Source organism: Bactrocera dorsalis, chromosome 1, assembly GCF_023373825.1.
Source record: "Bactrocera dorsalis isolate Fly_Bdor chromosome 1, ASM2337382v1, whole genome shotgun sequence".
Classification (NCBI taxonomy): domain Eukaryota; kingdom Metazoa; phylum Arthropoda; class Insecta; order Diptera; family Tephritidae; genus Bactrocera; species Bactrocera dorsalis.
The window spans coordinates 21,545,207-21,571,191 of NC_064303.1; the positions used below are offsets into that span (position 1 = coordinate 21,545,207).

At 39.7% G+C, this 25,985-nt stretch overlaps 1 protein-coding gene across 1 annotated transcript; it reads left to right on the forward strand.

The window, feature by feature from the left end:
* The first annotated feature begins 2,771 nt into the window (after window positions 1-2,771).
* On the forward strand, window positions 2,772-13,316 carry LOC105225691 (zinc finger protein 358). The gene is made up of 3 exons (XM_011204277.3): window positions 2,772-3,806; window positions 12,115-12,559; window positions 12,655-13,316. The coding sequence occupies exons 1-3, from the start codon at window positions 2,832-2,834 to the stop codon at window positions 13,257-13,259; spliced, it is 2,025 nt and encodes a 674-aa protein (XP_011202579.3). The 5' UTR covers window positions 2,772-2,831; the 3' UTR covers window positions 13,260-13,316.
* Window positions 13,317-25,985: the final 12,669 nt, after the last annotated feature.

Consider the following 25,985-nt stretch of genomic DNA (forward strand, 5'->3'; position numbering starts at 1 on the left):
CTCGAAATGGACCACCATTTATAATAGTATTCTATTATTTTGACACGCATTTTTTCATAGTTAAGTACGAAGACGCTAATGTCAACGCTGACCTTTGGGATTCATTTTAATAATCTTCTAGGCTTGAATTGATAAATAGTAGTCTTAAGAAATCGCTATCCAAATTTTTGAAGCACTGCAAAAAATAACTGTAACAATTTCGGCATTCCAAAGTACACTGCTAAAATATATTCATATAAGTTACCAACAAAGAGACACTGCAATGTGCTGAGTATCAAAACATCTACCACGCAAAGAGCAAAAATATTTCAATTTTAATGAAGCACACATTTTATTGTGGCAATTAATTACGGGCGTTGGCTGTTGAAGATCTGCGTAACACAATCTCAAAAATTCATATGAGCGCAAGTATCACCACCGACAACTAGTATGTAGTAGAAAACGTATGTTTTCTAGGCACAAACTTTCAGGACGGCCAAGCGCTGGCCATAAACGCATGAAGGATGTGAACGACGCAACTCGCGCTGTCAACTACCGACCGCAAGTAAAGTTCCAACATTCCATTTCGTATGACTCGAAACACAAATTGTTTGACTAGTAATTCACATCTAGTATTTGTATGTATATGTGTAATTGCCGCAGATCGCAAAAGTAAGCCAAACATTAGTGGAATGCGTTGGGCGTTAAGCGGCATAAAGTCTGTAACAAACTGTTACAGCCGACACACGATCGCATCCATTTGAGTTGTGGAGCGCGGTAGTCGCAATCTATGGTCTAAGAGATCTCGTTATGATAGCGAAGAGCGCGAGATTTGTTGGTGCAAAAGAGGTACAGTGGATAAGCATGTGGAATTGTATTCAATACATTTTTCAAAACCTATAAATCTGAATATTGCCTAGCAGAGTGCTCTAGTAAACACTTTTTTTTGAATTTTCTGAAAAGCCTGAAAAACTGAAACTTGAAAAATTTGTTTTGTCAAATCTTTACACCTGCATCACTTCGAGGAGATCACGAGCTCGAGTTTCCTCATAACAATATCGGAAAATTAATTTTTAGCTAAGCTTCAAGCCTCGGTTATACCATAAAGAATGTTGCCTCAAGTTGCATATACCTTTTGGTTATTATAACAGGTAAATTTTTTGATTTAAGAACTCGTAAGATATACATTATATCAGGCTTCGATCAGTCAAAGCCAAATTTGTCGTTATTTAATATAATTGACCGTCTCAGCAGTTTTTTACCATAATAGTTTCCAAAAATTATCAAAATTCGATAAGTTTCTCCAAGAACTACTTCTTTAGGTTAGGTTAAGAGTTCGATCCTAACAAGGATCTTACTTGGACAGCTTTTAGCCGGTCCGTTGTGGAGCTTAGAGCTATTATAAAATTGATCATAAAAATCCTCATAGATCGACGAAGCGCTTTGACCCGATCACAAATTTGCTAAGGCGGCTAATGTCAGTTTCAGCCATGACTCCTGGTACGTCGTAGATCCACGCCATCTTCCATACTACTTTGATAATCTGCGTTCGCCTGGATTTTGAGTCATCTCGCATGCATGCCTATTGAACAGTGTTCATAAGAACTCTTACGATTGCGACAAGATGAACTTGGTTAAGGGCAAGTAGCTCAGTTCCTTCTATGTTCAACTCTAGGCCAGAAGGATCTCGCAGTCAGGCAGAGGCTGGTCGTCAACCAACGCCTGGGGCTTCAATACCTCCCTAATCCGTTGTGAAGACGTAAGGTTACCCCTCTAGCTTGCTAATCGGTTATGCAGGTGACAGCGTTCCGCTTGACCAGGCGCCTAAAGCAGTCTCATAACGGCACTCCATCCGGTATCGCTAGCAATCCAACCTAAATGTGCAATTCTGTAGAAGAAGTGAATTTATTTGAGCCCTAGCGTTCACAAAACATAGAGATAACCCAAGGAGCGACTTTAATAGGTATGAAACAAGAAATTAAAATTCGTAGACAGAATCCCACTGTACCCATTCCGTGGTCCGCATAAAAACAATGGCTCGAACCGAGCTGCTGTGCGCAGTCAAAACGTATTAAAGAGAGCCAGAGAGAGCGCACTTGCAGGTCGGAGCGCAAGCGTGTGCGCGCATGAAGCTCAGCACGACAACGGATCGACGTTTAACAAATTGCCAACACTTTGGTTACGCTCAGGCCGAACGTACATACGTAAACACAACAACGCAGCACAAGTGGATGCAGGAGATGCTGGGCTGAAGGGTTGCACAGGCGGTTGGTAGTAGCGTTTTAGTGTTGTGTTGACAACATTTAACGTTAGCGCTGTTGACGCGTTTTATGGCCATTAACGTTGCTGTTGTTGTTAGTGCTACCTTTTATTGTCAGTTTCACTTGTGATTCGTTTTTGTGCGCTAAGCCGTTTTTCGGTTTGATCGTGACTGTGGCGCTTGATGATCGTCAGTCGTCTGAGCCAACAAGTGACAGCAGCAAGTGTGGCTGAGAGATTTTGTTGACTTTGTAGACGCGTTCAGGTTCTCATTGGCTTACGATTGGCCTGTAACGTTGTATCATTGTATTATTGTATTTTTGTTGTTATGGAGTTTTGTGAGCTGATGTCAGACATCGGTTAACGGCAATGCAACATAACGTATTCTGACGTGCAACGTGACAGTTCAATGCGGTTGAAACGCGCGTGCGCCAGCTTACAAGTGAGTTGTGAACTTTAACGTGCAAATAAATAAGAGTTGAAAAAAAAATAAATAAATAATTTAAAAAATTTTGAAAACGAATAGAATTTTCAACAACTAATAGATTGGCGAAACAAATTAAATATAAATCTAGTGCGTGTTTTGTGTGGTTATGAACGATATTAGAATGGGCTTTAAGCATACCATGTTGCAACGACTACAAAACTACGAAGTGTATCCCTCCAAATCGACGACCAGCGGTAATGGCTCTGAATCGGATGAAGAACAGACGCCACAACCCGCGCATGTCACCGACTTCAGTATCAGTCGGATACTTGGTGATGATGCGCGCAACAAAAGTGACATCGCCGTCAAAACTCCCGCAATCAGCGTCAAGTCGAACTTATCTGCACAATGCACTACAACACCATTTACCACCGACATACTCGACCTCTCCAAATCCTCACCAACGGCGGCGCGAAAATCTCCCATCGAGTCGCCACGTCAACCCGCCTATCCTACACCAACTTATCAGAGCTTTCACTCAGACTTCTTGGCCGCTGCCGCCGCAGCAAACGCCACAAAATTCTATGCGCAATTCTTTCCTCATATGTTCGCTCCATACGCTTTGTCCGGCTTTAATGTGCCCGCTCCAGCACCTTATCAGAAACAACGTTACTTTGCACCGTATATCATTAACTCCAACTCAACGCACCCTATTCAACCCACTCAATCTGTCAACTCGCGCTTGCCGAACTTGACGAATCCCTCTAGCATACCACTGTCGCCCCCGGCATCTAAGAATAATTGCCCACGCGCAAGTTGTACAGATTGTTTGGAGTTCTATAAACAACACCCACTCTACAAGTCAACACTGCCGTCGGTACCTTCCTCGCCTGCATCGTCCAATTCATCTACTTGCCGTTCTTCGTACAGCGCGAATTATTTGAAAACGAAGTCATCCACCGAATTACTACTCAAGTCATCGACGATCGCTTTGACCACAGTGGCAAATTTCAATTTGACCTCGAAAACAACAAAACTCTGCACAAGTAGTCCCTCCTCTGTGACCACTTTGAACGCCGAAGAAATAAGCTATAAATGTTGTATCTGCGATAAAGTTTTCGGTTGCTCGCAAACGTTGCAGGTGAGTGTAATAATTTTCTTCAAAAAAATGTGTTTTTGAAGCATTTTGTCGATTGATGTTTCAATAGAATTAAGTTTAAGCAATCATGATACATATATTCCATATAAGGAGGTAATAATCTTTATAAAAGTGTTGATGGAGCACCTTACTTACATTTCTAAAAATTATTTCTGAGTGATGGATTATTGCGACCTTCCAACTTTTCGATAGAACATTTGTAGCACAATTTATCCGTTGCTTTAAAATAAGACTCAGCTTCGGCGATCACCTCTTCGTTCGACGAAAATTTCTTCACAGCTGGCAATCTATTGAGATCTGGGAAGAAAAAATAGTCACTTGGAACCATATCAGGAGAATACGGCGAATGCGGAAGCAATTGAAGCCCAAGTTTTCACTGAATTGTGCCACGATGAATACATGTTTTTCGATGATTTTGTCCTTCGAATGGATAAATAACGCTATGTATAATACTCGCTGTTGATTGTCGTTCCCTTTTCAAGGTGTCAATAGAAACTATTCCATGCGCATCTCAATATGTAGACATCATAACCCTTCCAGCCGACTGTTGCGTTTTTTGACGTTTTGGAGTGGCTGTGTCGTGTGGAATCAATTCGAATGACTGTCGATAGAAGTTCGGAGTGAAATTATGGGCTCATGCTTCATCCATTGTCACATATCGAGCCAAAAATTCGGGTTTCTAACGGCTGAACTTCTCCATATTCTGTTCGTAATCATCAACTCGTCGTTATTTTTGGTCAAAACCGAGTTCGTGCGGCACTTTTTGTACGGACCTGTCTCATATCCAAATATTCGTGTATAATACGTGGGCTGCTATAAATATTTCTGGCCTAATAATGACAATTGGCATATTTATCAACGAAAATCGTTTTTTTTTCGTTGGATTTGGCTCGTCTTGGAAGACCCACATGGTCGATTGCTGTTTTGTTTCGGGCTCATACACACAAATCCATGATTCGTAACCTGTGACGATCTTATAAACGACTTTTGAAGCACTTCTTTACACCAATCCACACGAGCCTTGTTTTGAGCGATTGTCAAATTGTGCGGGATCCAACGAGAACAAACCTTTTTTACGGCCAGGTGTTCATGCAATATCGAATGTATACTGGTGGGAGAAATGCACAGGCATGCCTCTATCTGAAGGTATGTTACATGACGGTCTTGCATTATCAGTTCACGTACGGCATCGATGTTTTCTGGCACAACGGCTGTTTTTGGACGACCTTCACGGAATTCGTCTTTGAGCGAGCGTCGGCCACGATTGAATTCGTTGTAACAGTTTTTCACAGTGCTATAGGACGGTGCTTCAGAGCCATAGAAAGATTTTAGTTCATCGATGCACTCTTGTCGTGATAATCCACGTCGAAAGTTGTGAAAAATGATCGCACGAAAATGTTCACGAGTTAATTCCATTTTTTGGCCGAATTCCCTGTAAATAAAACAATTCACAATTAAATGACAAAACGTTCTGAGTGATGTTATGCTAAAAAATGTCAAACTTTCCAATGGAAATGTCAGATTGCACGTGGCAACACTTAGTGTTGCCTAGTCCAGAAATATATATAGCAGCCTATGTATCATGTACAAGTTCAGTTGATATCTTTAGAGAGTTATTTTGTGGGCTTTTTTTGAGGGTTTCATCTGTAACAACCCCTCTTGGAAGGCCACGGTGTTTACTGCGTTCGTTGCTCATTTCACCACGTCTAAACTTAGCATAACAGTGCTTGTTGGTTGATTTTCCTAGTGCAGTATTCGAAATCTCGTCATCAAACTCGGTTTTTGTTTTAACTGGATTCTACATAAATGTTTTATAACGTATTTGAGATTAATCAAACACCCAGACATAAGTCATTTGCTATACCAATGATTTGGACCGATCCAAAGGATCATGTAAGTGATTGTTATATTCATTTCACTCAAAGAAAAGCCGTTACAACCAAGTTCAAACATATTACCCAGTATCAGCTAACAAAATCATCCTACATTGTGCCGAACTACCTGTGTAAAAACCTCTAAACCGATTTGTATAACTGAAAGAGAAATTCCCCAAATTCAGCGAGGCAAAAATTAAAAAGGAAATTTTTGTAGGTCCACAAATACGGCAACTAATAAAGAATAAAGGCTCTAAAGAAAAACTGAATCATCAGGAAGAACTCACCTGAAAATGTTTCGTGAACGTTATTAAAAATTTCTAGTATGTAAACAATAAATCGGAACATTAGAAAGACTTTCTGAATGAACTCATAATGTCATATATAGCTTTATGGTGTAATATTATATGTCCTTACAAATACATACGCTGGTCTCTCAGTTGGATTGCTTTCTGACGAATTTGGAATGGCTGTGAGTGACGAACAAAGCGAAAGGTTCCTTAAGGACATTTCCTAAATGGAAAAGCATTCTCAAAGGAAATGGAGCGCAGGAATGCTGGCAGATCTTTTTGTGAGACTTAAAGCCATTCCAGAAGCCAAATATCTGTGAAAATCATAAATATTTTACTTATATTAAGAATTGAATTCTCTAAATGTTGTTGATGTTTGTACTTTTTAGAAAATGTATGTTTTGATGTCCCAAAAAACCTGGCATGTCAATTTATTCGCATATTAAGTTGTCAAATATCTCTCTTCCTTGTCTTTTGGAATTCGCGGCAATGTATAAAGCGCTACAGAGGTCGTATCTGGCAATAGTACCAGTATAAATCTTTAAAAGGCCTTGACATAACCCTCAAAACGACGCTATGCATGATAAGTTTGGATAGTGCGTGCAACAGTTATAGACGTGTAAACATGGAGTTCACTAACGCCGAAATTCGCGATATTTTAAAGTTTTCCTTCGTTAAAGGCAACTGCGCTAGAAAAATATTCCGTGAGATTACTGGTGTTTTAGGGGATGGTACTCAATCACTTTGAACTGCGGAAGAATGGTTTCAGAGCGGGTGAAAGCGACACAATGGATAAGCCAGCCGGCGGAAGACCTGTGACGACGAATACCGATCAAATCATGGGAAGCATCTCGTGACATCGCCCAGAAGATGAGAGTTAGTCACCAAACCATTTTAAACCATCTGCAGAAGGCTGCATACAAAAAAAAGCTTAACGTTTAAGTGCCGCATGATTTGACGCAAAAAACATCCTGGCCTGCGATATGCCCCTGAAACGGAACAAACTCGACCCATTTTTGAAGCAGGTGGTGTCTGGCGGCGAAAAATTGATCACATTCGACAATATCAAGTGAAAACGGTTGAATGCCGAAGGCTGTCCCAAATTGACGAGATTGACGGCCGGGAAGGTTTTGCTGTGTGTTTGGTGGGACTGGAAGGGAATCATCCACTATGAGCTGCTCCCACATGGCCACATGCTTAATTCTACCATCTACTGCGAACAACTGGACCGCTTGAAGCAGGCGATCGACCAGAAGCGTCCAGAATTGACCAACAGGAAGGGTGTAGTGTTCCACCAGGACAACGCCAGACCACACACTTCGTTGATGACTCGTCAGAAGCTACGGGAGCTCGGATGAGAGGTTTTATCGCATCCACCATATAGCCTGGACATAGCGACAAGTGATTACCACCTGCTCCTGTCCATGGCGAACGCCCTTTTTGGTTTAGAGTTGAACTCAAAAGAGGCTTGTGAAAAGTGTCTGTATGATTACTTTGCAAATAAGGACGGTGGCTTCTATCGGGGGGTATTATGAAGTTGTCATCTAGATGGAAACAGATTATCGAACGAAACGGCGCATATTTGAAATAAATCCGATCACTGTAACACTTTTCATAAAGCATTGAATACAGAGCAAAAAAACCGAAGGGAGATAGTAAATGTCGATCATTGAAATTTTAGTTCGCCACTGATTTTGTGAGTTACTTTTACTCGTATCGCGTGTATTGCCATTAATTTGCGGTCCTCAGCTGTTTAAAGTAGATTTGGAATCATATATCCGATGAACTACCAAATATATTTGTATATCTATCATCAAAAACTGTGTGAAACCTTAAGTCTAAAGTTCAAAGGTGAGCAATTAAAAATGTTGAATATTCCGGAGCATTTCCATTTTATAACAGTATTTTATAGTATATTAACTTCGCTAAGGTCTTTCACCGCGTTCTAAATTGTTTACACACTATGCTCGTATTTATATTTAATTAGCGTTAAAGCATATACATATGTACAAATACATATAACATATACTTTTTATACGTACATACATAAATATGTATCTTTATAAGTAGGTATACTAAGGGATACCAATATGTATGTATGTCAGTTTGTATTGTCACACTCACAAACACATAGTGCACCAACTCAATTGGGTGGAGCCTAAAGCAGAAACCGGTTAAGCATGTAATCTAACACACAGACTCATACCTGTATGTATGTATATAAGCACCGTCATGGGTGGAGTCAACTGCGGCTCATATGGTGCCGCTCAAACTGCTTGCAAGTGTACATGTATGTATGTGTGTGTGTATGCGAATAGGTTGCATGCAAATGACCATCAAATGTTGTCGTCTGTTACCTGCACAAACCCATATTAAAGCACTTAGCCGGCGATTAACATATTTAAAATATGGTGAGCAGCATAAATGAAGAAGATGGAGAAAAACAGGTTCCGATTTCACGCTTCGTTTGGTGGCATCATATAGACAGTTAGGTGCTCTGTTGGCCTGTTGAAGAACGTCAACGGCGGCCGAGCCGCTGCACTTGTGGTTGGCTGCTGTGAGCGAGGGGGAGGGTCTGCACAGGTAGCGCTGTTATTGGTGCGATCTGTTAACGCTCAATGTTAACACTAAGTTGGGAGGAAATAAGAGCGGTTGAAGCGATTGTTTGTCCAAAGGCTGCTGTGGGAATATGTATAAAATATGTATGATTTATTCGCACGGCTGGTAAAACTGAACGGGTCATTTTATGCAAATATTTATAGAGTTTTCTCCCAGCTTGATAAAATGCTAATATATTGTGACAGTCTTAAATTTTATATACAATATTTGGTTGGTTAAGCGTCACACGGAACTTTCAAATAATCAGAGGTTTATTACAACGTAATCTAACTATTATATCGGCAACTTATATTAAAAGAAGTAAGGGGGAGCTACGTTAGGGTATATCAGAAAATTTTTAACTCTCGCTACTTAGAAGAATCAAACGCGGGGGGAAATACTTTCGGTTGTTGGAAAATTTTATATTTAATATACACTTCACAGGTGCATTTCTTTTAGTAACTATGTGTTCAGTTTGTATGGAAGCTATATGCTATAGTAATCCGATCTGAACAATTTTTTCGGAGATTATATTATTACCTTAAGCAGTAATCCATGTCAAATTTCGTGAAGATACCACTTCAAATGCGAAAGTTTTCCATACAAGCCCTTGATTCCGATCGCTCGGTTTGTATGGCAGCTACAGGGTAGGCCATTTAAAGTTGACCCATCTGGCAACGCTGTAACTTTTAACAGCGCTGACAAATCGGCTAATGTCATACCGCGTTAGAAGCGTCATTCGAAGACAATTTATACCATGGAACAGTACACTCCAAAAGAACGCGCTGAAATTGTTCAGCTTTATATGGCAAATGGGCCATCGAAATGGCTCAAAACGAACTTGACTTTTGGCGAAAACTCATCATGTCAGACGAGGCACATTTCTCGTTGAATGGAGGCGTAAACAAGCAAAATTGCCGATTTTATGCCACCGAAAATCCTCAATTAATTGAAGAACAGCCTCTTTACGACCAAAAAGTAACAGTTTGGTGCGGTGTTTGCGCGAATGTGATCATCGGACCGTATTTTTTCGAAGACGATGATGGAGCCACGACAACAGTCAATGGTGAGCGTGATCGAGCCATGATAACAGATTTTGTGATACCCATTATTCGCGAAAATGACATGGATAACTTCTGGTTTCAACAGGACGGGGCTACATGCCATACAGCTCGACCAACAATCAATTTATTGCGACCATTTTTCCCCGGGCGATTGATATCGAAAAATGGTGATGTTGACTGGCCACCGAGATCACCAGATTTGACGCCACCAGACTTTTATTTGTGGGGTTATTTGAAATCCAAGGTATACGCTAATAAGCCAAAGACCTTAGCTCAACTGAAAGCCAACATTCGACGTGAAACAGCCGCCATATCATCCGAAACATTGGCCAAAGTCATGGAAAATGTCGAAAAAAGAGTGCATTTAGCTGTCAAAGCTAAAGGTGCCCATTTACGCGATCTAATTTTTAAATATTAGCTGAAACAAATCCCCTTGGACCAAAATAAATTATTTTTGAAATGAACAAAAAACATTGTTTTCTTTTGTTCTTTTTTTTAGAAACAAATGGGTCAACTTTAAATGGCCTACCCTGTATATGCTATAGTAAGCCCATCTGAACAATTTCTTCGGAAATTACATTGTTGCCTTAGAAAATAACCTGTGCCAACCTTTGTGAAGATACCACATCAAATGCGAAAGTTATCCATACAAGAACTTGATTCCGATCATTCAGTTTGTATGGCAGCTATATGCTATAGTAAGCCGATCTGAGCAATTTCTTCGGAGATTACATTGTTGCCTTATGAATTAATCTATACCAAATTTCGTAAATATATCTTGTCAAATATGAGAGTTTTCCATACAAGCCCTTGATTTCGATCGTTCAGTTTGTATGGCAGCTATACTTTTTAGTGATCTGATGTCGACAGTTCCGACAAATGAGCAGCTTCTTGAAGAGAAAATGACGTCTGCAAAATTTCAAAACGATATCTTAAAAACTGAGGGACTGGTTCGTATATATACAGACGGACAGACCGACAGACATGGCTAAATCGACTCAGCTCAACTTACTGATCAGTTGTATGTACTTTATAGGGTCTCCGAAGCTTCCTTCTGGGTTTTACAAACAACTCTGGGTGTAACGCCTTTTGTACAATTTTTACACGGGCTCCTTTGTTATTCGATTCCCTCATATTTATTGTAAAATTCTATGCTTCTGATCTATTTCTATAATAAATTAACGCAGCTTTAGTAGTTTTCAAACTATGGTAACTTGGATAATTGGAAAGTTAGAAAGGGAATCAGAGGAGCGCCAGACCGTAGGCACCGACCGCGCTCATTAGGCCATCATTAGACCCATTGTGCTCTGGGGTGGTAAAAGAAAACAGAACTTTTCCACCATAGCTGTCCAATGTCTCTTAAGAGTATTAGTTGCCGTTGAATACATACCGTCTCATCAGGCTGAAAACTGGGCATACGCATAGGTAATGTTACAGCGTCTCATCATTCTCCGGCCATGCTCCGAATCTACTTTTCCAAGGTGGGTTCTCAACTCTTATACTGTGAATGCCTATAGAATTCCACTAAGTTCCCTTTAGCCTAGAAGTCGAAGTTTATTGGTATGTCCACCATCAATCGTACCCCAAAGTAACTTTGTGATATGGTCTATGTTGTTGGTGTTCCAAACCCTGAGTCTAGAGTCCATTGTTTCCACTAACCTAACTCTAGGAAGCTGCATGGTTTGAAGTTTAGAGCAAAAACCTACTTGGTTCCTTCTTTTACGCTAACAAGTTCGGCTTGAAAGATTAAATTGTAAGAATTTGATTGGAAGTTACCTTAGGCGTATAGATTAGTACAGAAGAAGTGCGCTCCATTTAGGATTTGACTCTTTGATCGGTCGGTGAATATGTAGATTTTGCCTTTGGCATTATCGATTTCAGCAAAATTGGTACGTTTTTCTTTGTTGGGTTCACGGTTTTCACACGTCGCGAGTATCTTTGCCTGACTTTTACCCAAAAATTCTGTGGAATAGATTTTTCTTTTTCTAGTAACTCTGTAGGCCAACGCGTGCAACACAGACTACTGATAAGATAATAGTGATGTAGATATTGAGCCAATATCTTTTGTCTTTAGTACACTAATATTCGAAGGAATATACCGCTGTGTATGTTCTATATTCCATTTAGTATTCTGTTTTGGCTTTATTCCCAAGAACTAACTACTAAACATAAGAACTAAGAAGGTTGTATTAGATAGTAATATATTAGGTCATGTGGGTGCTCCCTAAATCCTCTTCACGATAAATTTTTGTCTCCTTCGACAACGTAGAACAAGCTTTTCATTAGGTTACCAGTTACACAAGTTCTTAAAACCAATTTTTTAAACTTCTAGCTTACAGAATTGCATTTCTACATATCGGCTCAAGATATTCCAACATTAATAAATAGATTAATACTCCGTAGAAATAGAATATAATTATTTAATTTATTCAATACTAATTCTTCATCTAATTTATACTTCCAGGCTCACGAAAAGACGCACAAATCGCCACGCTACGAGTGCACTGATTGCGGCAAAGGTTTTTCACAGCTGCGCAATTACAAGTATCACCTGTCCGTGCATCGCGGTACGAAGGAGTTCGCCGCCGAATGTCCGGAATGCGGTAAAACATTTAATGACAAAGGCTATCTTAGCAGTCACATGAAGATCCATCGCAACAAAAAGGAGTATGAATGCCCCTATTGCCCCAAATCGTTTAACCAGCGTGTAGCATTCAACATGCACGTACGCATACACACCGGCGTCAAGCCGCACAAGTGCGCGGAGTGTGGCAAACGGTTCTCACGGAAAATGCTACTCAAACAGCACATGCGCACCCACAGTGGCGAGAAGCCGTATCAGTGCTCGGTTTGCGGGAAATCATTCGCCGATCGCAGCAACATGACGCTGCACCATCGACTGCACTCCGGTAAGTAGACGCCTAGAGCTTAAGCCGCTCAACCAATACACGCACCAATGCGCACGTCAATTTAATTGTTGAATTTGTTTTTTTCGATCGTTCAGGTATCAAACCATTCAATTGTCCCATTTGCCCGAAAGCATTCACCAAGAAACATCACCTGAAGACACATCTTAACTATCATACCGGCTGCAAGCCGTACGTCTGCCCGCATCCGAACTGCAATCAGGCCTTCACGCAGTCTAGCAATATGCGTACGCATGCCAAGAAATGTCAATATCGTCCGCTGCAATTATCCTATCCGGTTGCGGCCGCGGCGAGTAGTGTATCAAATGTGACTTCATCATCAGCCTCCGCAATGACATTACCCACTCCAGCGACCGCATCATTAACACCAATTGTGTCACGTCTCAGCATTCCAGCGCTGCCAATAGTCAGTGGCATTGCAGCGACCGGTGTGACGACTGCGGCGGGTTTGTCATCGTCAGCAGCCTCGGCCAGCAGCGCAACGGCATCGTCACACATTCCAAATTTGTCCACAGCCCTAACGGCTGGCATGCGCATGCTGTCAGCTGTATCGGCAACAGGCGCTGTCACTCTGCCGAGTAACGGTACCGCATCCGGTGGCCACAATGTGGTCGCACAACAGCCGCTTTTACCATTTCCGCCTGCGCAACAGCCGTTAATGGGTACACTGCGACCATTTTAATTACGCCGTAGACAGTTAGTTTAATTACTATAATTTACTGCTATACTCGTATATACTTTTTTATTTAATTATATTCAATCATTTGTGATGTATTTTAAAGTAGTTATAAGCATTCACCCTGATATACGTTAATGTTAGTCTACATATATAGCTTCTAACTTTTGCAATCCAAAGTGCTTCCTTAGAATTATGACTCTAATATAAGACCCAAATACCTTACATAATGTAGAATCATAAGTAAATATTAATCAGTCTTGAGAAAACATACATACTTTATTTCAATTTCTAAGCATCCAAAGATAAAGGGTTGGCGGATCATTTGAGAGTTTGACATTCATCGTCTCTCCGGCAAAACCAAATTAGTATGAGTCATAGATTTATCAACCTACTTTGCTTAAGATTATTATGCAGTTAGAAGCGGAAAGTACTGGATCGAAGATTTGGAAGATCTGACAGAAAGCTTAGAATAGAGTTTTTCTGCTCGATATGAAGTTATCGAGACATTTGCGAAAACCAAAATGCGCGGAAGCTTGGCTCTCTCCTATATACAAGGCATCTTTTGAATCTAGTGCCCCCTGGAAGTTCCATCTATATGTCGACTGGTGCGTTAGAATCTGTTCTCTTCATTGATTATCCAGTGAGAATTTCGTGACATTTCATAGATTGGAAGTGAAGTTATTGCGTTTTAAGTGTCAGTATGTTTGTGTTATCGGTGCGAAAATGAGCTTCGAACAAAGAGCCAACATTAAATTTTGTTTTAAATTGGTAAAACTTTTACCGAAACGTTTCAATTGATGAAACAAGTTTATGGCGATGATTGTCTATCCCGTAGCAGAGTGCACGAGTGGTTTCAACGTTTTCAAAGTGGTCGTGAGGACATAAATGACGATCAACATGTGGGCCAATCAAAATCCGTGATCACCGGAAATTCCATCGAAACTGTGCGTGAATTCATCAAAAATCAGCCGAAATCATCATTGAAATTCATGAAAATGGAATTGAACATCTCCAAAACATCGATTTATCGCATTTTGACCGAACATTTGGGCTTACGAAAGGTGTGTGCATGGTTTGTTCCGCACAAATTGACTGACGACCAAAAATTGCTCAGAATCCAAAATTCCAAGGGTTTTGTCCACAAAGAATTTGTTCCACCCGGCCAAAACGTTAATGCGATGTTCTTACTTGGAGTTTTGAAGCGTTTGGTGCGCCGTATTCGATGTGTTCAGTCCCAATATCGCGAAGATGAAAGTTGGCGTTTGGTGCACGATAATGAGCCGTCTCATCGATCGACGCTTGTGACCGATTATTTGACCAAAAATCACATTTTAACCATTAACCACTCCCCGTATTCACCTGATATGGCACCGTGCGACTTCTTCCTTTTCGGAAAAATGCATTTGCCCATGAAGGAAAAACGTTATGCAGACGTAGAAGCCATTCAAAAGGCTGCCGGTGCAAGCCGGCGATCACACCGTCCAACGAGTTAAAACGACATGCTTTTGTACAGTGCAAAATGCTGTCTTGAAGCAGAAGGAGACTATTTTGAATAAAATAAATTGATTTTGCCGAAAAACCATTTGTTCTGTTTTTTTTTTTTAAGTTCTGTTTACTTTGGAAAGCTCCTTGTATATAGTATGGTTTGAGAGTCGGCTTGGGTCTTAAGCAGCATTTGTCTACTATACTTTTTGACTTCCAGCTTGTTATACAAACTTATTTAATACTAAATTGAATTTGAGTGGTTACGGTTCGTGATTATGCTCTAAGCCTTAAAACCTGCGAATATAGGATTTATATTGGTGGAGACACTTCGTTGCTAGGTACCACCGTGGACTCCTTTTGCTTCATTAAAAAAGCATACAAATTCTTCATTGGGTTTAAGTCTGGACTCCGGGCAGGTGTCTCAAAAATTTTGCTGCAGATGTGCAGGTCCTGCACAGAAACGATTTGGTTTTTGGTCGTACAGACTTGTTCTTCGGTTTATTCCAGTTTTGGGAATCAACAAATCCATTTTTTACAAATCTTACCGCGCTCTTTGACAATTCACTTTTTAGAATGTCCAAATTCATTTCTTTACACATCAGATCAGTGAAGTTCTACAGCTCTCCAACCTCTTTCGCTGAAATACATTCTCTTATCATTTCAGAGAACTTGCCAAACTTTATTGATGATTTGATGTTCTTCTGTAGCTGAGCTGTGTGTGGCTTCCTCCAAACTTTGTTGGGCTCATCATGATAATAAAACATTACCTTCGACTCGTCGCAAAAAATTGCGTCATCCCAGAACTCGGCGGCACTGTTAACATTTACAATAGAAAGGCAAATCTTTTCTCAGTATTAACTGCAGAGAGCAACGTTTTTTTTTTAGCTACACGTGAGGAGAATTTGTGCTTCTTTAAGCTTTAATACGGATGTCTCGTATGTACTAACTTATGGCAATAATTTTTAACAAGAGATGCCGTGTGCCTTAGGCTTGCTTGCGGATTATTGTTGATTTCCTTAAATATTTTTGCCTTTTCGCGCCAGAATTCAGAGAACTCTTAGCAATGCCACACATGTACATATATAACTTCAACTTTGATGTACCGTTTTAGGCTACTTAGGTGTTCTCCAAATTGTGTTCGCATTTTGGAAACAAATAATTGGCAGCACAATATTTGCCGAATTTTCTTTTAGTCGCTTTTATACCATTAATTTTTGGACTCTTTGTGACATTTATAAAGATCGCCGATAGAAAGTACGCAAGACAACTGAGACAGTAGTATACTCAAAAGACCGTGTTGGTACGAGCATATCTAAAATTAAAAATTGGCCAAAAGAATGCTATCAGAGGGATGTACATATTTGCGCGGGCTATAAGAGTAACCGTGAGACGACTTCAGAGTAAGAGTTTCTCCGATGTTTCGACGCCATTTAAATTCACTGTTGCATCCCAACAAGAGGTCGACAAGTGTTGCCGTTTTCTGAAATTCACATGGTTTGATATATACCATCTATACTGATTCTCTGGAGAAGAGCAAAACGGTACCAGGGCTCGGTTTTGCTTAATGCGCCGTGACGCGCTGGCTTACGTCTTCGCCACCTCTACTTGCTTCGCCAATCTTCTTTTTTTTCTAAACATAAAACGGTCAAACATCGGATAAAAATTTGAGTCGAATGGGAAATTTATCGCCAATTTGTAAGGTCTATGCAGACGTGTAGAAAATATAGAAAAATAAATAGCCATTTTTCAAAAAATTTCGTGTCTTACTAACAGGCAGCTCACTTCTAACTTTTCGAAAGTATTTTTTTATGTTTTGCCTTTTGTTTCGAATTAGGTTTCAGCTTCAGCGATTACCACTTTTTTGTCGTTCAATTTATTTCTTGATAGCAATCTCTAGAAGTCTAAAACATCCCGAAACCTTCTCTTATAACGCCCGTTGGCCTAAAACTGATTTCTTTTGGATGACATATTTTCGATAAACCGAGCGAATTGGCTGAGATCGACATTGGTCCTCTCAACAGATTTGGTAATGAACACATAGTTGCCGTGGCGATTAGTCGCGTAAATACTGTGTCCATCAAAAAACGCTTCAGAGAATTTGCATTGCCCACCAAGCTTAGGGGGCACACATAACGTGAAATTTTGAAAAAAGTTTATAACTTTAAGAAATCATACTAAAATTTGGGGTAAAATTCAACAATTATTTTGATATGCCGCCAATTTTTATTTTTTTTTTAACGGAACGTTGTCGTTATGCAACTTCCAATCGGCTGCGATGTCTTGTCAGACCCGATCACAATGTCACGAACCATAGATTTTTATAAATTTAACATCTGGGCAATTAAACGAATACTTAGTCGCCGTTCTGATTTCAAAACTTTGCGCACACGAGTCACATTGTCAAAGTTTTGTCGAATTCGCAGGTCTCCCAGCACGGTTTTCAACGGCGACCGCTTCCCGACCCTCCAAAAAGGCCTGGTGCCACCGAAACACACCACTTCCTGCCAAGCCTTATTCTGCTGCATTTTAGTCGTTGTCCAGTCGTTTAGTACGTGCGCTTTATATTAATGGTATCAACCAGTTTCAGAAGTTCAGAAGCCCCTTCTGATGCCACCAAATACAGAACATTACTTTGGCGGGTTTGGCTGATTGACGAGATTTCATTTATGATTTTTTGCTTTCAGGATTGCCGTAATGAGCTCAATGAACAGAGGCGAATTGGCCCACATTTATATCAGCCCTCCCAACAGACTCAAAGTTAGTGAGAGTTTTGACTGATCACTCATTATCTCTATCGTAAAGATTAGCCCCGAAGTCCATCGAAACTCCCTTCAGAGAGTTCACAATACCCACAATAGGTTTTACGATAAGTAAGAGTACAGTGTTTTCTTGAGAGAAAATATCTTCATACGAGTATAACATTTCATTATTGTGTTTAACTCATATGGTTCCCTCAATGAAACTACTAATCTCCGTGCTGCTTTTTGTAGACAGACTTTCAAGGTTTGGTAACTGATGGTTTTCAAAAGCTGGGCACTCACAAAGAAGTGTAGAATCGTTTCCTTGCTACCTTCGAGTTTGCAGATATGGCAAATGCTATTATAGGGCCTACCCATTTTTAACAAGTGCTATACATATTTTTCCCAGACCAATGTGATAAGTTCTTTGTTTGTTCGTCTTGCCGCAATTTGACCAGAACTGTTTCATTGTCATGCATTTAGTTGTAGATATCCATCTATTTTGCGCTTTTTGTCTCTCTCTTGATCATCCATTGTGGACAGCTATCGTCTCTTCCTCGGATACGTCTAGGAAGGCTTCTGGCTTAACCAACTTGTCTGCCTACAATAAGCTTCCATTCCAATTCTTCGTAGGTTCTTAAAATGCAAAGTTGATTAAATGTGTAAAAAAAAGTGAAAGAATATACTACATGCATAAAAATATTTTGTTTGTGGCTATATCTCACCAAAGGCCAATCTAGGACAAGACATTGCACAGAATACTTCCGTTGCTGTTCATCAGTGCTTCCCTGCGCTCTTCAATACCTAGTTCTTTCGTAAGTAAACTCTTCTGAAAGCACTTACTGAGTAATTTATTACACTCTTTATATTTTTAGTAGAATATAACCGAAAACTATCCAAGCCATAGTTCCAAACGAGCTTCACATCGCTTCCTCAATGGTTTTATATTCAAATTTCACACACGAATTTCCATTTAGAAAGATTAATTTCTATTTGAACTGCTTTCGCTTGGCTTATCACCCCCCAAACTCCTGGCTTTTCCGAGTATTTGCAGCAATTTCATTTAGCAAAGCAGTAATTCATTTACGCAATCATGCAATCAATGAACCTCGTATAGCAGGTTACATCTTTTACCTCGTTTATTGCATGTTGTTTTTGTTGCTATTGCAAATGGCAGCGAATTGCAGACAATCGTTCATTTTATCTTCGACAGATTTTCAAGTTCGAATTGAATCGCATAAACATGCCAACTATGGCATGCCATCGTGTGTGGCTGTGTATGTGAGCCGGTTGGTGTGCATGTGTGCATTGATGGGTGTACGTGAGCAAATATCATGCGGCATGTCTCTAGAGATGGAAAAAGTTTGCTTTCTATTTGCTGAAACAACAAATATTAGAGGCAGACAAGGTATTTATGTATGTGTGTGGGTTGGTGTCTCCGCACACAATGAAATGAAATTAAAAATTGTTTGCAAAAGGTTAAAGGATGAAATGCCTAGTAGCGTCCTAGTTCAAAATTGAATTGAGTTGCGAAATTCTTTAGCGATGAGTGCAAAACTGTTGAGCAATCCAAATTGTGCTGAGGATTATTGTTTAAACTATACACGTGTAGTTTTAATGCATTCTAGTGTTTGACTCTTAGTCAAAGAAATTTATAAGGAGAATTTTTATTGTGCAAGGTGAATAGAGGAAATGTTTAGGAAATTTACTGCATTGAAGTTGTAGGCAACATTTGATTTTTGATATTCACATGTATAAGCTTATTTACTTCATATCAATGAGCATATTATTTAATTTGTAACACCCATGAAGCGATTTAACCCTGTTCGTCTACTGTCTCTCTGAGGGCGCATCTCCCTCAGAGATTTCGATCTGGAGTTGTCCACACGTTCTTTTTTCCCTAAGAAGCTGCTTATTTGCTAGCCAGCTGGTTGATGTCCTGGTTAAAGCGAAAGCTGACATCACATCCGTCCAAGAAATGCGATGGTCGCGACAAGCTAACTGGCTTTCTTCTGATCGAAAAGCCACCAACCACATCGATCATGTTGGGATAGACGGAAAATTCTACGAAAAAATGCGATGACTAACATAAGGTTTCAAGATCGGACCCAAAGAGGTGATCTAGTAACCGAATATACCAAAATTGTGGAGGGAACACTTCTCCAACCTGCTGAATGGCAGTAAAAGCATAACGCCAGGAGAAGGCGAACCCAATTACCGATCTCTTACAGCTTATCGTTACATCAAATGCGATATTCGCTGTGACCAACGCGTATTATCCTAGGAAATCAGTCCTAGGCTGTCAGATAAGACGATGTGGAACTCGAAATATTCAACAGACCTTACCATGTCACCGGAACTTAGTTGCGTTGCTTTGTGGCAAAACTGTTTGGTGCTAGGCGACTTTAGGTGGTCCACGATATTTACGCATAATATGATGAAGCCTTCGCCAGAACTATGACACATGTACATATTATCATGATTATGGGAGGTCTAATAATTAGTGTAGCCTGGTGTCCTCTGCTAACCTTCGCATCAAACCATCTGTCTTATCTCATTTGAAAAACTCTTGACTTTATTTCTGTGAACCATATCCACAATACTTTCGATAACTTTAACAAAACTAGATCGCCTACACAGAATTTACCTAAAACCACCTCACCGTCTCCAACACCTCTACTTGTAATGTCATTTCCAACAACCTTCTTGGCTAAGCCTAATTTTAAATAGTCAAAACGGCCTGGAACCACATACATCCCTATATTTAACTTTAATTTCAAACGATCGGATCGATCTGAACTGCTACCGAAGTTTCTACAAAAAATTGGCGAAATAATACCATATCTTTGCGTGACACTCAATTATAAATAAAATTACTTCAGGAATATGCCATTGGATTTCTGAGCCAATAAGCATGAAACTTTGTAGAAGTGTTGTGCTAAATTTCTCGATTTTTATGATGAGTGAAATTACTCAACAACGAAGTTTCATTAAATATTGTGTGCAGAGTAAAATTTCCGGTGCCAAAATATTCGGAATGTTGCAAAAGGCTTTTGGGTGATAATTGTTTGTCATAAGCAAGTATTTTTGATTGACACAAATTACTCAAATAGGGTTGAGAACGTGTGGACGACGAACCACGTTCAACAACATCCACTGAAGATCAACACGCCAATAAAATAATAAATTAATGAAATTGGTGCTTGAGAATCGACGATTAATAGTCAGAGATCTTATACATACAAATCGGTGGCATCGTTGGAATAAAGAAAAGATCAGTGAAAACCCTTTTGAAAGGTCATTTGGGCCTAAGAAAGTACGATTCCTTCACTTTTTTTTCGAAAAACTGCGTCCCGTTAGCTTCTTTGAAACAATGCTTTCCGATTACTCGGATGTCATGATACGTATTATTACTGGCGATGAGTTTTGGATCTATGTTTAGGATCTGAAAACAGACGATCAGTCGCCCGAATAACGGGGCAAAAGTGAGCCGAAGCCGAAAAAGCAGCTGAAAAATAAATATTATGTTGACAGTTTTTTATGATTTCTAGGTGTGGTGCACTTCGAATTCCCTCCGACTGCCCAAACTTCCAACATGGAGTACTACTTGATTGTTATATGTCGTTTGCGCGAACTCATAACAAGTAAGGAAGGGCTAAGTTCGAGTGCAACCGAACATTTTATACTCTTGCCACTTGCAAGAATCAATGCCAGGAAATACTTTAAGGTGTAAAACGTCAACCAGAGAATCGAAATACAAACAATTTCTACCATTTTTGACACACAGACATACCGTTACCTTCTTCTTCTTTACTGGCGTAGAAACCACTTCCGCGATTGTAGCCGAGTTAACAACAGCGCGCCAGTCTTTTTTCTTTTTTGAAAAGTGGCGTCAATTGGAGATTCCAAGCGAAGCCAGTCCTTCTCCACCTGGTCTTTCCAACGGAGTGGAGGTCTTCCGCTTCCTCTGCTTCCCCCGGCGGGTACTGCGTAGAATACTTTCAGCGCTGGATTGTTTTCGTCCATTCAGACAATATGACCTAGCTAGCATAGCCGCTGTCTTTTAGTTCGCTGAACTATGTCAATGCTGTCGTATATCTCGTACAGCTAATCGTTCCATCGGATGCGATATTGGCCGTGGCCAACGCGCAAAAGCCCATAAATCTACCGCAGAACCTTTCTCTCGGAAACTCGTAAGGTCGACTCATCAGATCAGTTGTTATCGTCCATACCTCTGCACCATATAGCAGGACGGGAATAATGAGTGACTTATAGAGTTTGGTTTTTGTTCGTGGATGTTGGTTATTTTTACATTGGGGGAGTTTTTTTACGTGGCGGGTCCTAAACCCACCGCACAACCGTATAGAGCTGAGATTTCGCCTTCTCACTATAGCTCGCCTTCAAACGGACGTTCTTAGGCTACCCAGAGGATACTTGGTCAAAGACCGGAAGTTGTGAGCTGCTTGAGTCATATGTAAAAGAATTGTTTCTGGCCACTCCCAAGTGAATGGCGATCAGAGAACTTTCCTCACTTGCGTGAACTTCTACACATGACTCCATCCTCCAAGTAGAATTAGCTATCCCTTGGAGGAAGGACGGAAACGGGTATCAAAAGTAGTTTATAAAATACATTGTATTAATCAGGGATCAAGATTTTGAAAAACAATATTATATATACAAACATATTTCGTTTTAGACCTGTGAAAGCCATAATATTCAAGCTAAGTGTTTAAATAGCCTGAGTATAGTTAATAAGTTACCTAAAATACCATACATTCTTTCGCAAAGTTATTGAATAAAAATTTTTGCCAACACCTGAAAGCTTTGAACTTTGCTAATCCAATTCCCTGCCTTTACACTTTGCAAATTGCGAGAGTATAAAATATTTGGTCACACCCGAACTTCGAATTTCCTTCCTTACTTGTTATTTTCATTTTTTTAAGTGCAAGGTCAGTTATTTCTCTCTCCAATCCCCTTTTTTCTGCTCATTTATTAAACAAACAAGAAAATCAATACCAAAACAAAATTCTAATTTTGAATCCACAACCCTCCAAATGAGAGACACTCATTTAGCAAACTTAGACAGCTATCATATATCAAATACATACATACATACAAATAAACCAAATGCATTTCAGTTCATATATCTACATATTTCTGTATGTTTATCTAGCGGTTGTTGTGGCTGTTATGCCATTCAATTAGCGGCATTAAAGGTTTATGGGTTGCAACGAAATTTCGTAACCACTTATACATAACAATAATATTATTTTTATTTGCGCATCATATATGTCTACAACAACAATAAACACAAAACTAAAAACTAATGTGAAATAGTTGACTATAAGTTGATTCTAAATTATAAAATTTTTTAAATATATATAAAGGATTTTTAAATATATCATTAGATCTTAAAGCAGCAGAAGAAGCAGCACAAAATTTGAAACTTAAAATGCATTTCAACGCAGTTGCGAAAGTTATGCAAGTAACCTTCACTCATACCAATTTAAATATTTCGCACCGAAGCTCTGTGAGTTTCATAAATATTTCGCTATTAGCTGAGGCGATTAGAAGCCCTCAAAAGACTGGCAAGAGACTAGTTGGACAACTTACCAACACTTCGTACTTAAAGTACCCAGTGAAAGTTGAGCAAAACTTACGCTCCACCTGCTTGCATTCATCACGCTGTGCATCATATTTTGTGCTGAAGAATGAAAGTTGCGCAAGCAATGCTCTTAAGCATTTAACTTTGAATTTAACACTGCCCGGAACACAGTGAGTAGTTTAAAATATGAAATTGAAATGCTTTACACTTCCATGCATAGCTGTAATTGAAAAATATTTTTAAGTATTACTTCACAGATAAGAATAATATGTTAGCGCCGAGTTTAAAAAGAGGTATGTACTTTTTAGCAACTACTTTAAATATTACCTCTTCACTATTATCCACGGCCAGCTCCTTGGTATACAAAAATATCTGGTTATATATTATCAACTCACTCTCGACGTTAATGTTTTTAAATAAGGATCCATTTCGAATTTCAATACTTAAAAAAAAAACTCAGAAAGAACATTCTGGCTTATTTAGGTGTCTGAGTATAGTGAAATCGCTGGTAATTGCAAAACCGATGGCAAACTAGCAAGAGAGGCACTTTTGTACAGCTTACATCGGATTCTTTTGGTCTAGAATACAACACAGAAGATCTACTCTACTTAACAAAGTGCCTTGCCGCAGAAGGAGGACTTCTTACTATACATACTACAATAGGCATTCCTATAATAAGGCTAAAAATCTTATTGGAGGCAAGTTGAATGTAAGAAGGTGTGGTGAAATCAATCTGGCACTTTCTCCCCTATTGTTCAGCCTATGCAAGACCGGGATTGAAACATCTCGGAAGTCATACCTTCGAGAAACTAGGAGACATAACCGAAACTGACAATAGCAGCCTTAGCAACTTTGTGACTGAAGTCCACAATGGACTGACATTCAAGCTGTCCAAGTCCTTGCTATGGCCGACCTCTCAACCTGTCTCTCAAGTATTGTATATTGAAGAGAAAATCGAAACATAAGGTTTGTCCGAAAAATAATAGGACTGAGTCGACTTAAAAAGAAATGTATTGAACCAATCTTTACAGTTCTTTAAAAACTTTCAAAATAGGCTCCTTCTGCGTCGATGCAAAGCTGTCAGCGCAATTTCCAAGCATTTAAGGCGTCATGGAAAGCATTCTCCGGTAAAGCCTTCAGAGTGCTGCTTGGATCCCCTCTGTCGTCTCAAAATGCTTGCCATTCATCGGGCTTTTCAGACAAAGAAACAAAAAAAAGTCTGGCAGGGGCCACATCTGGGCTCTAGGGCGGTTGCGGAAGTGTTGGGATGCCCGCCTTGGTTAGGTAGCTGTTCACAAGAAAGGCGGTGTGAGCGGGGCGTTGTCGTGGTGCAACTTCCAATCGGCTGCGATGTTTTGTCGGACCCGATTGACTCTTGAGGACTTCCACGTAACGGTTGATGGTTTGTTCAGAGGAAACAAATTCATGGTGGACGATTCCTTCGATGTCAAAAAAGACAATGAGCATAATTTTCACTTTAGATTTGCTCATTTATCCGGTCTTCATCAGCGACCTCTTCCCGGTCACCCAAAAAGACCTGGTGCTACCGAAACACACCACTTCTTGCTAAAGCAACATCCGGGTAAGCCTGCTTGATCATATCTGTCGCAGATTTACCGATAACGAACGCTGCATTTTCGGCTTGCAACACTCACAGCATCACGTCGCGCGAAAATGTTTGCCCTGACTTTCCAGGTGCTTGGAGACAACGGACCAGTCGCTCTTTCGTTAGCCCCAGCCCCTCCTATTGGCCAAATTAGACTACCTTTGGACAATCGCTTCCTTCTGGGATCCATTTTTTGTCAAGTGTTGAAACAATACTAAGTCAAGCAATTACAAAACTGTCTGAAAATATTTCTAATGCATATAACACAACCCAATCACACTTATACAAAACGAAATACAGTCTAGCCATTTATTGGAAGAATAAAGCATATTTTTTGCTAGACCTAATATTAATCAACCTTAGAGGTGCTTAATAAAAGTTGTTGCATTTTTGTTGCCGTCTTATTTGAAAGTTCGCCAATGCATTTTCGACTGTTCAATGTACAAAAATAATCCAAATATTGTTTGTTATCATTCGTGAATCCTAGCAGAGTGATTCACCTCAACTTGCCTGTCGTCCATCTGACTGGTTATAAGCAAATCACTTGGCGCTGAGCAGCATCATAAGACATTCAAGGCGCCTTTTCCGATTTCCTCAATTTCTAATATTCTATTCGTTTGTTCTACTTTAAAGGGTTATGCTAAGTTTTCATTTAACTTTTTTTCTGCGTGAGTCTTAAACTCACAATGTCTACGCCAATAGAGAAGAAGAAGAGTCCCAAACCAAAACCAATATTGCAACACAAAATCTACTGTTCGATGTTGAAGCTTAAGAAGCAAAACGCTTGCTTGAAAGCTTAACCACTCACAAGCTTATCACTCTTGGTAAACAATACACGTAAAGAGTAAATCCTAAAGTGACGTCATCGTAATTTGTTTATTTTCAATAACGTTGCTTCCGAGTGCTTACACAAGCCCGAGGATGTTTGGATTAACGAAAAGTTGTCAGACTGATTGAACCATTTGCAAAAATTATATACTATACTAGTATGTACTTTCATAACAGTTGTAATACATGGCTCTCAAAACAGCAAACTTTACTTAAACAAATTTAAAATTTAGAATTGAAACATATAAGGTTGTAGTAAAATCATCTCTTACTACACGTAATCTTCTTATGTAGCTTAAAAAGTTTAGGTTAAAAGTGTAGTGCTTCCTTCGAACTTTTTTCGAGATAAAAGATTCTGTAGTGCTAGAATTTTTCCTAAATTCGTATTTTAGTGGGTAAGAGTGCTCGAAGTATTATATTTCATATAGATCGCTAGCCGGCAGCAGATGGGGAAGAGACAAATTATC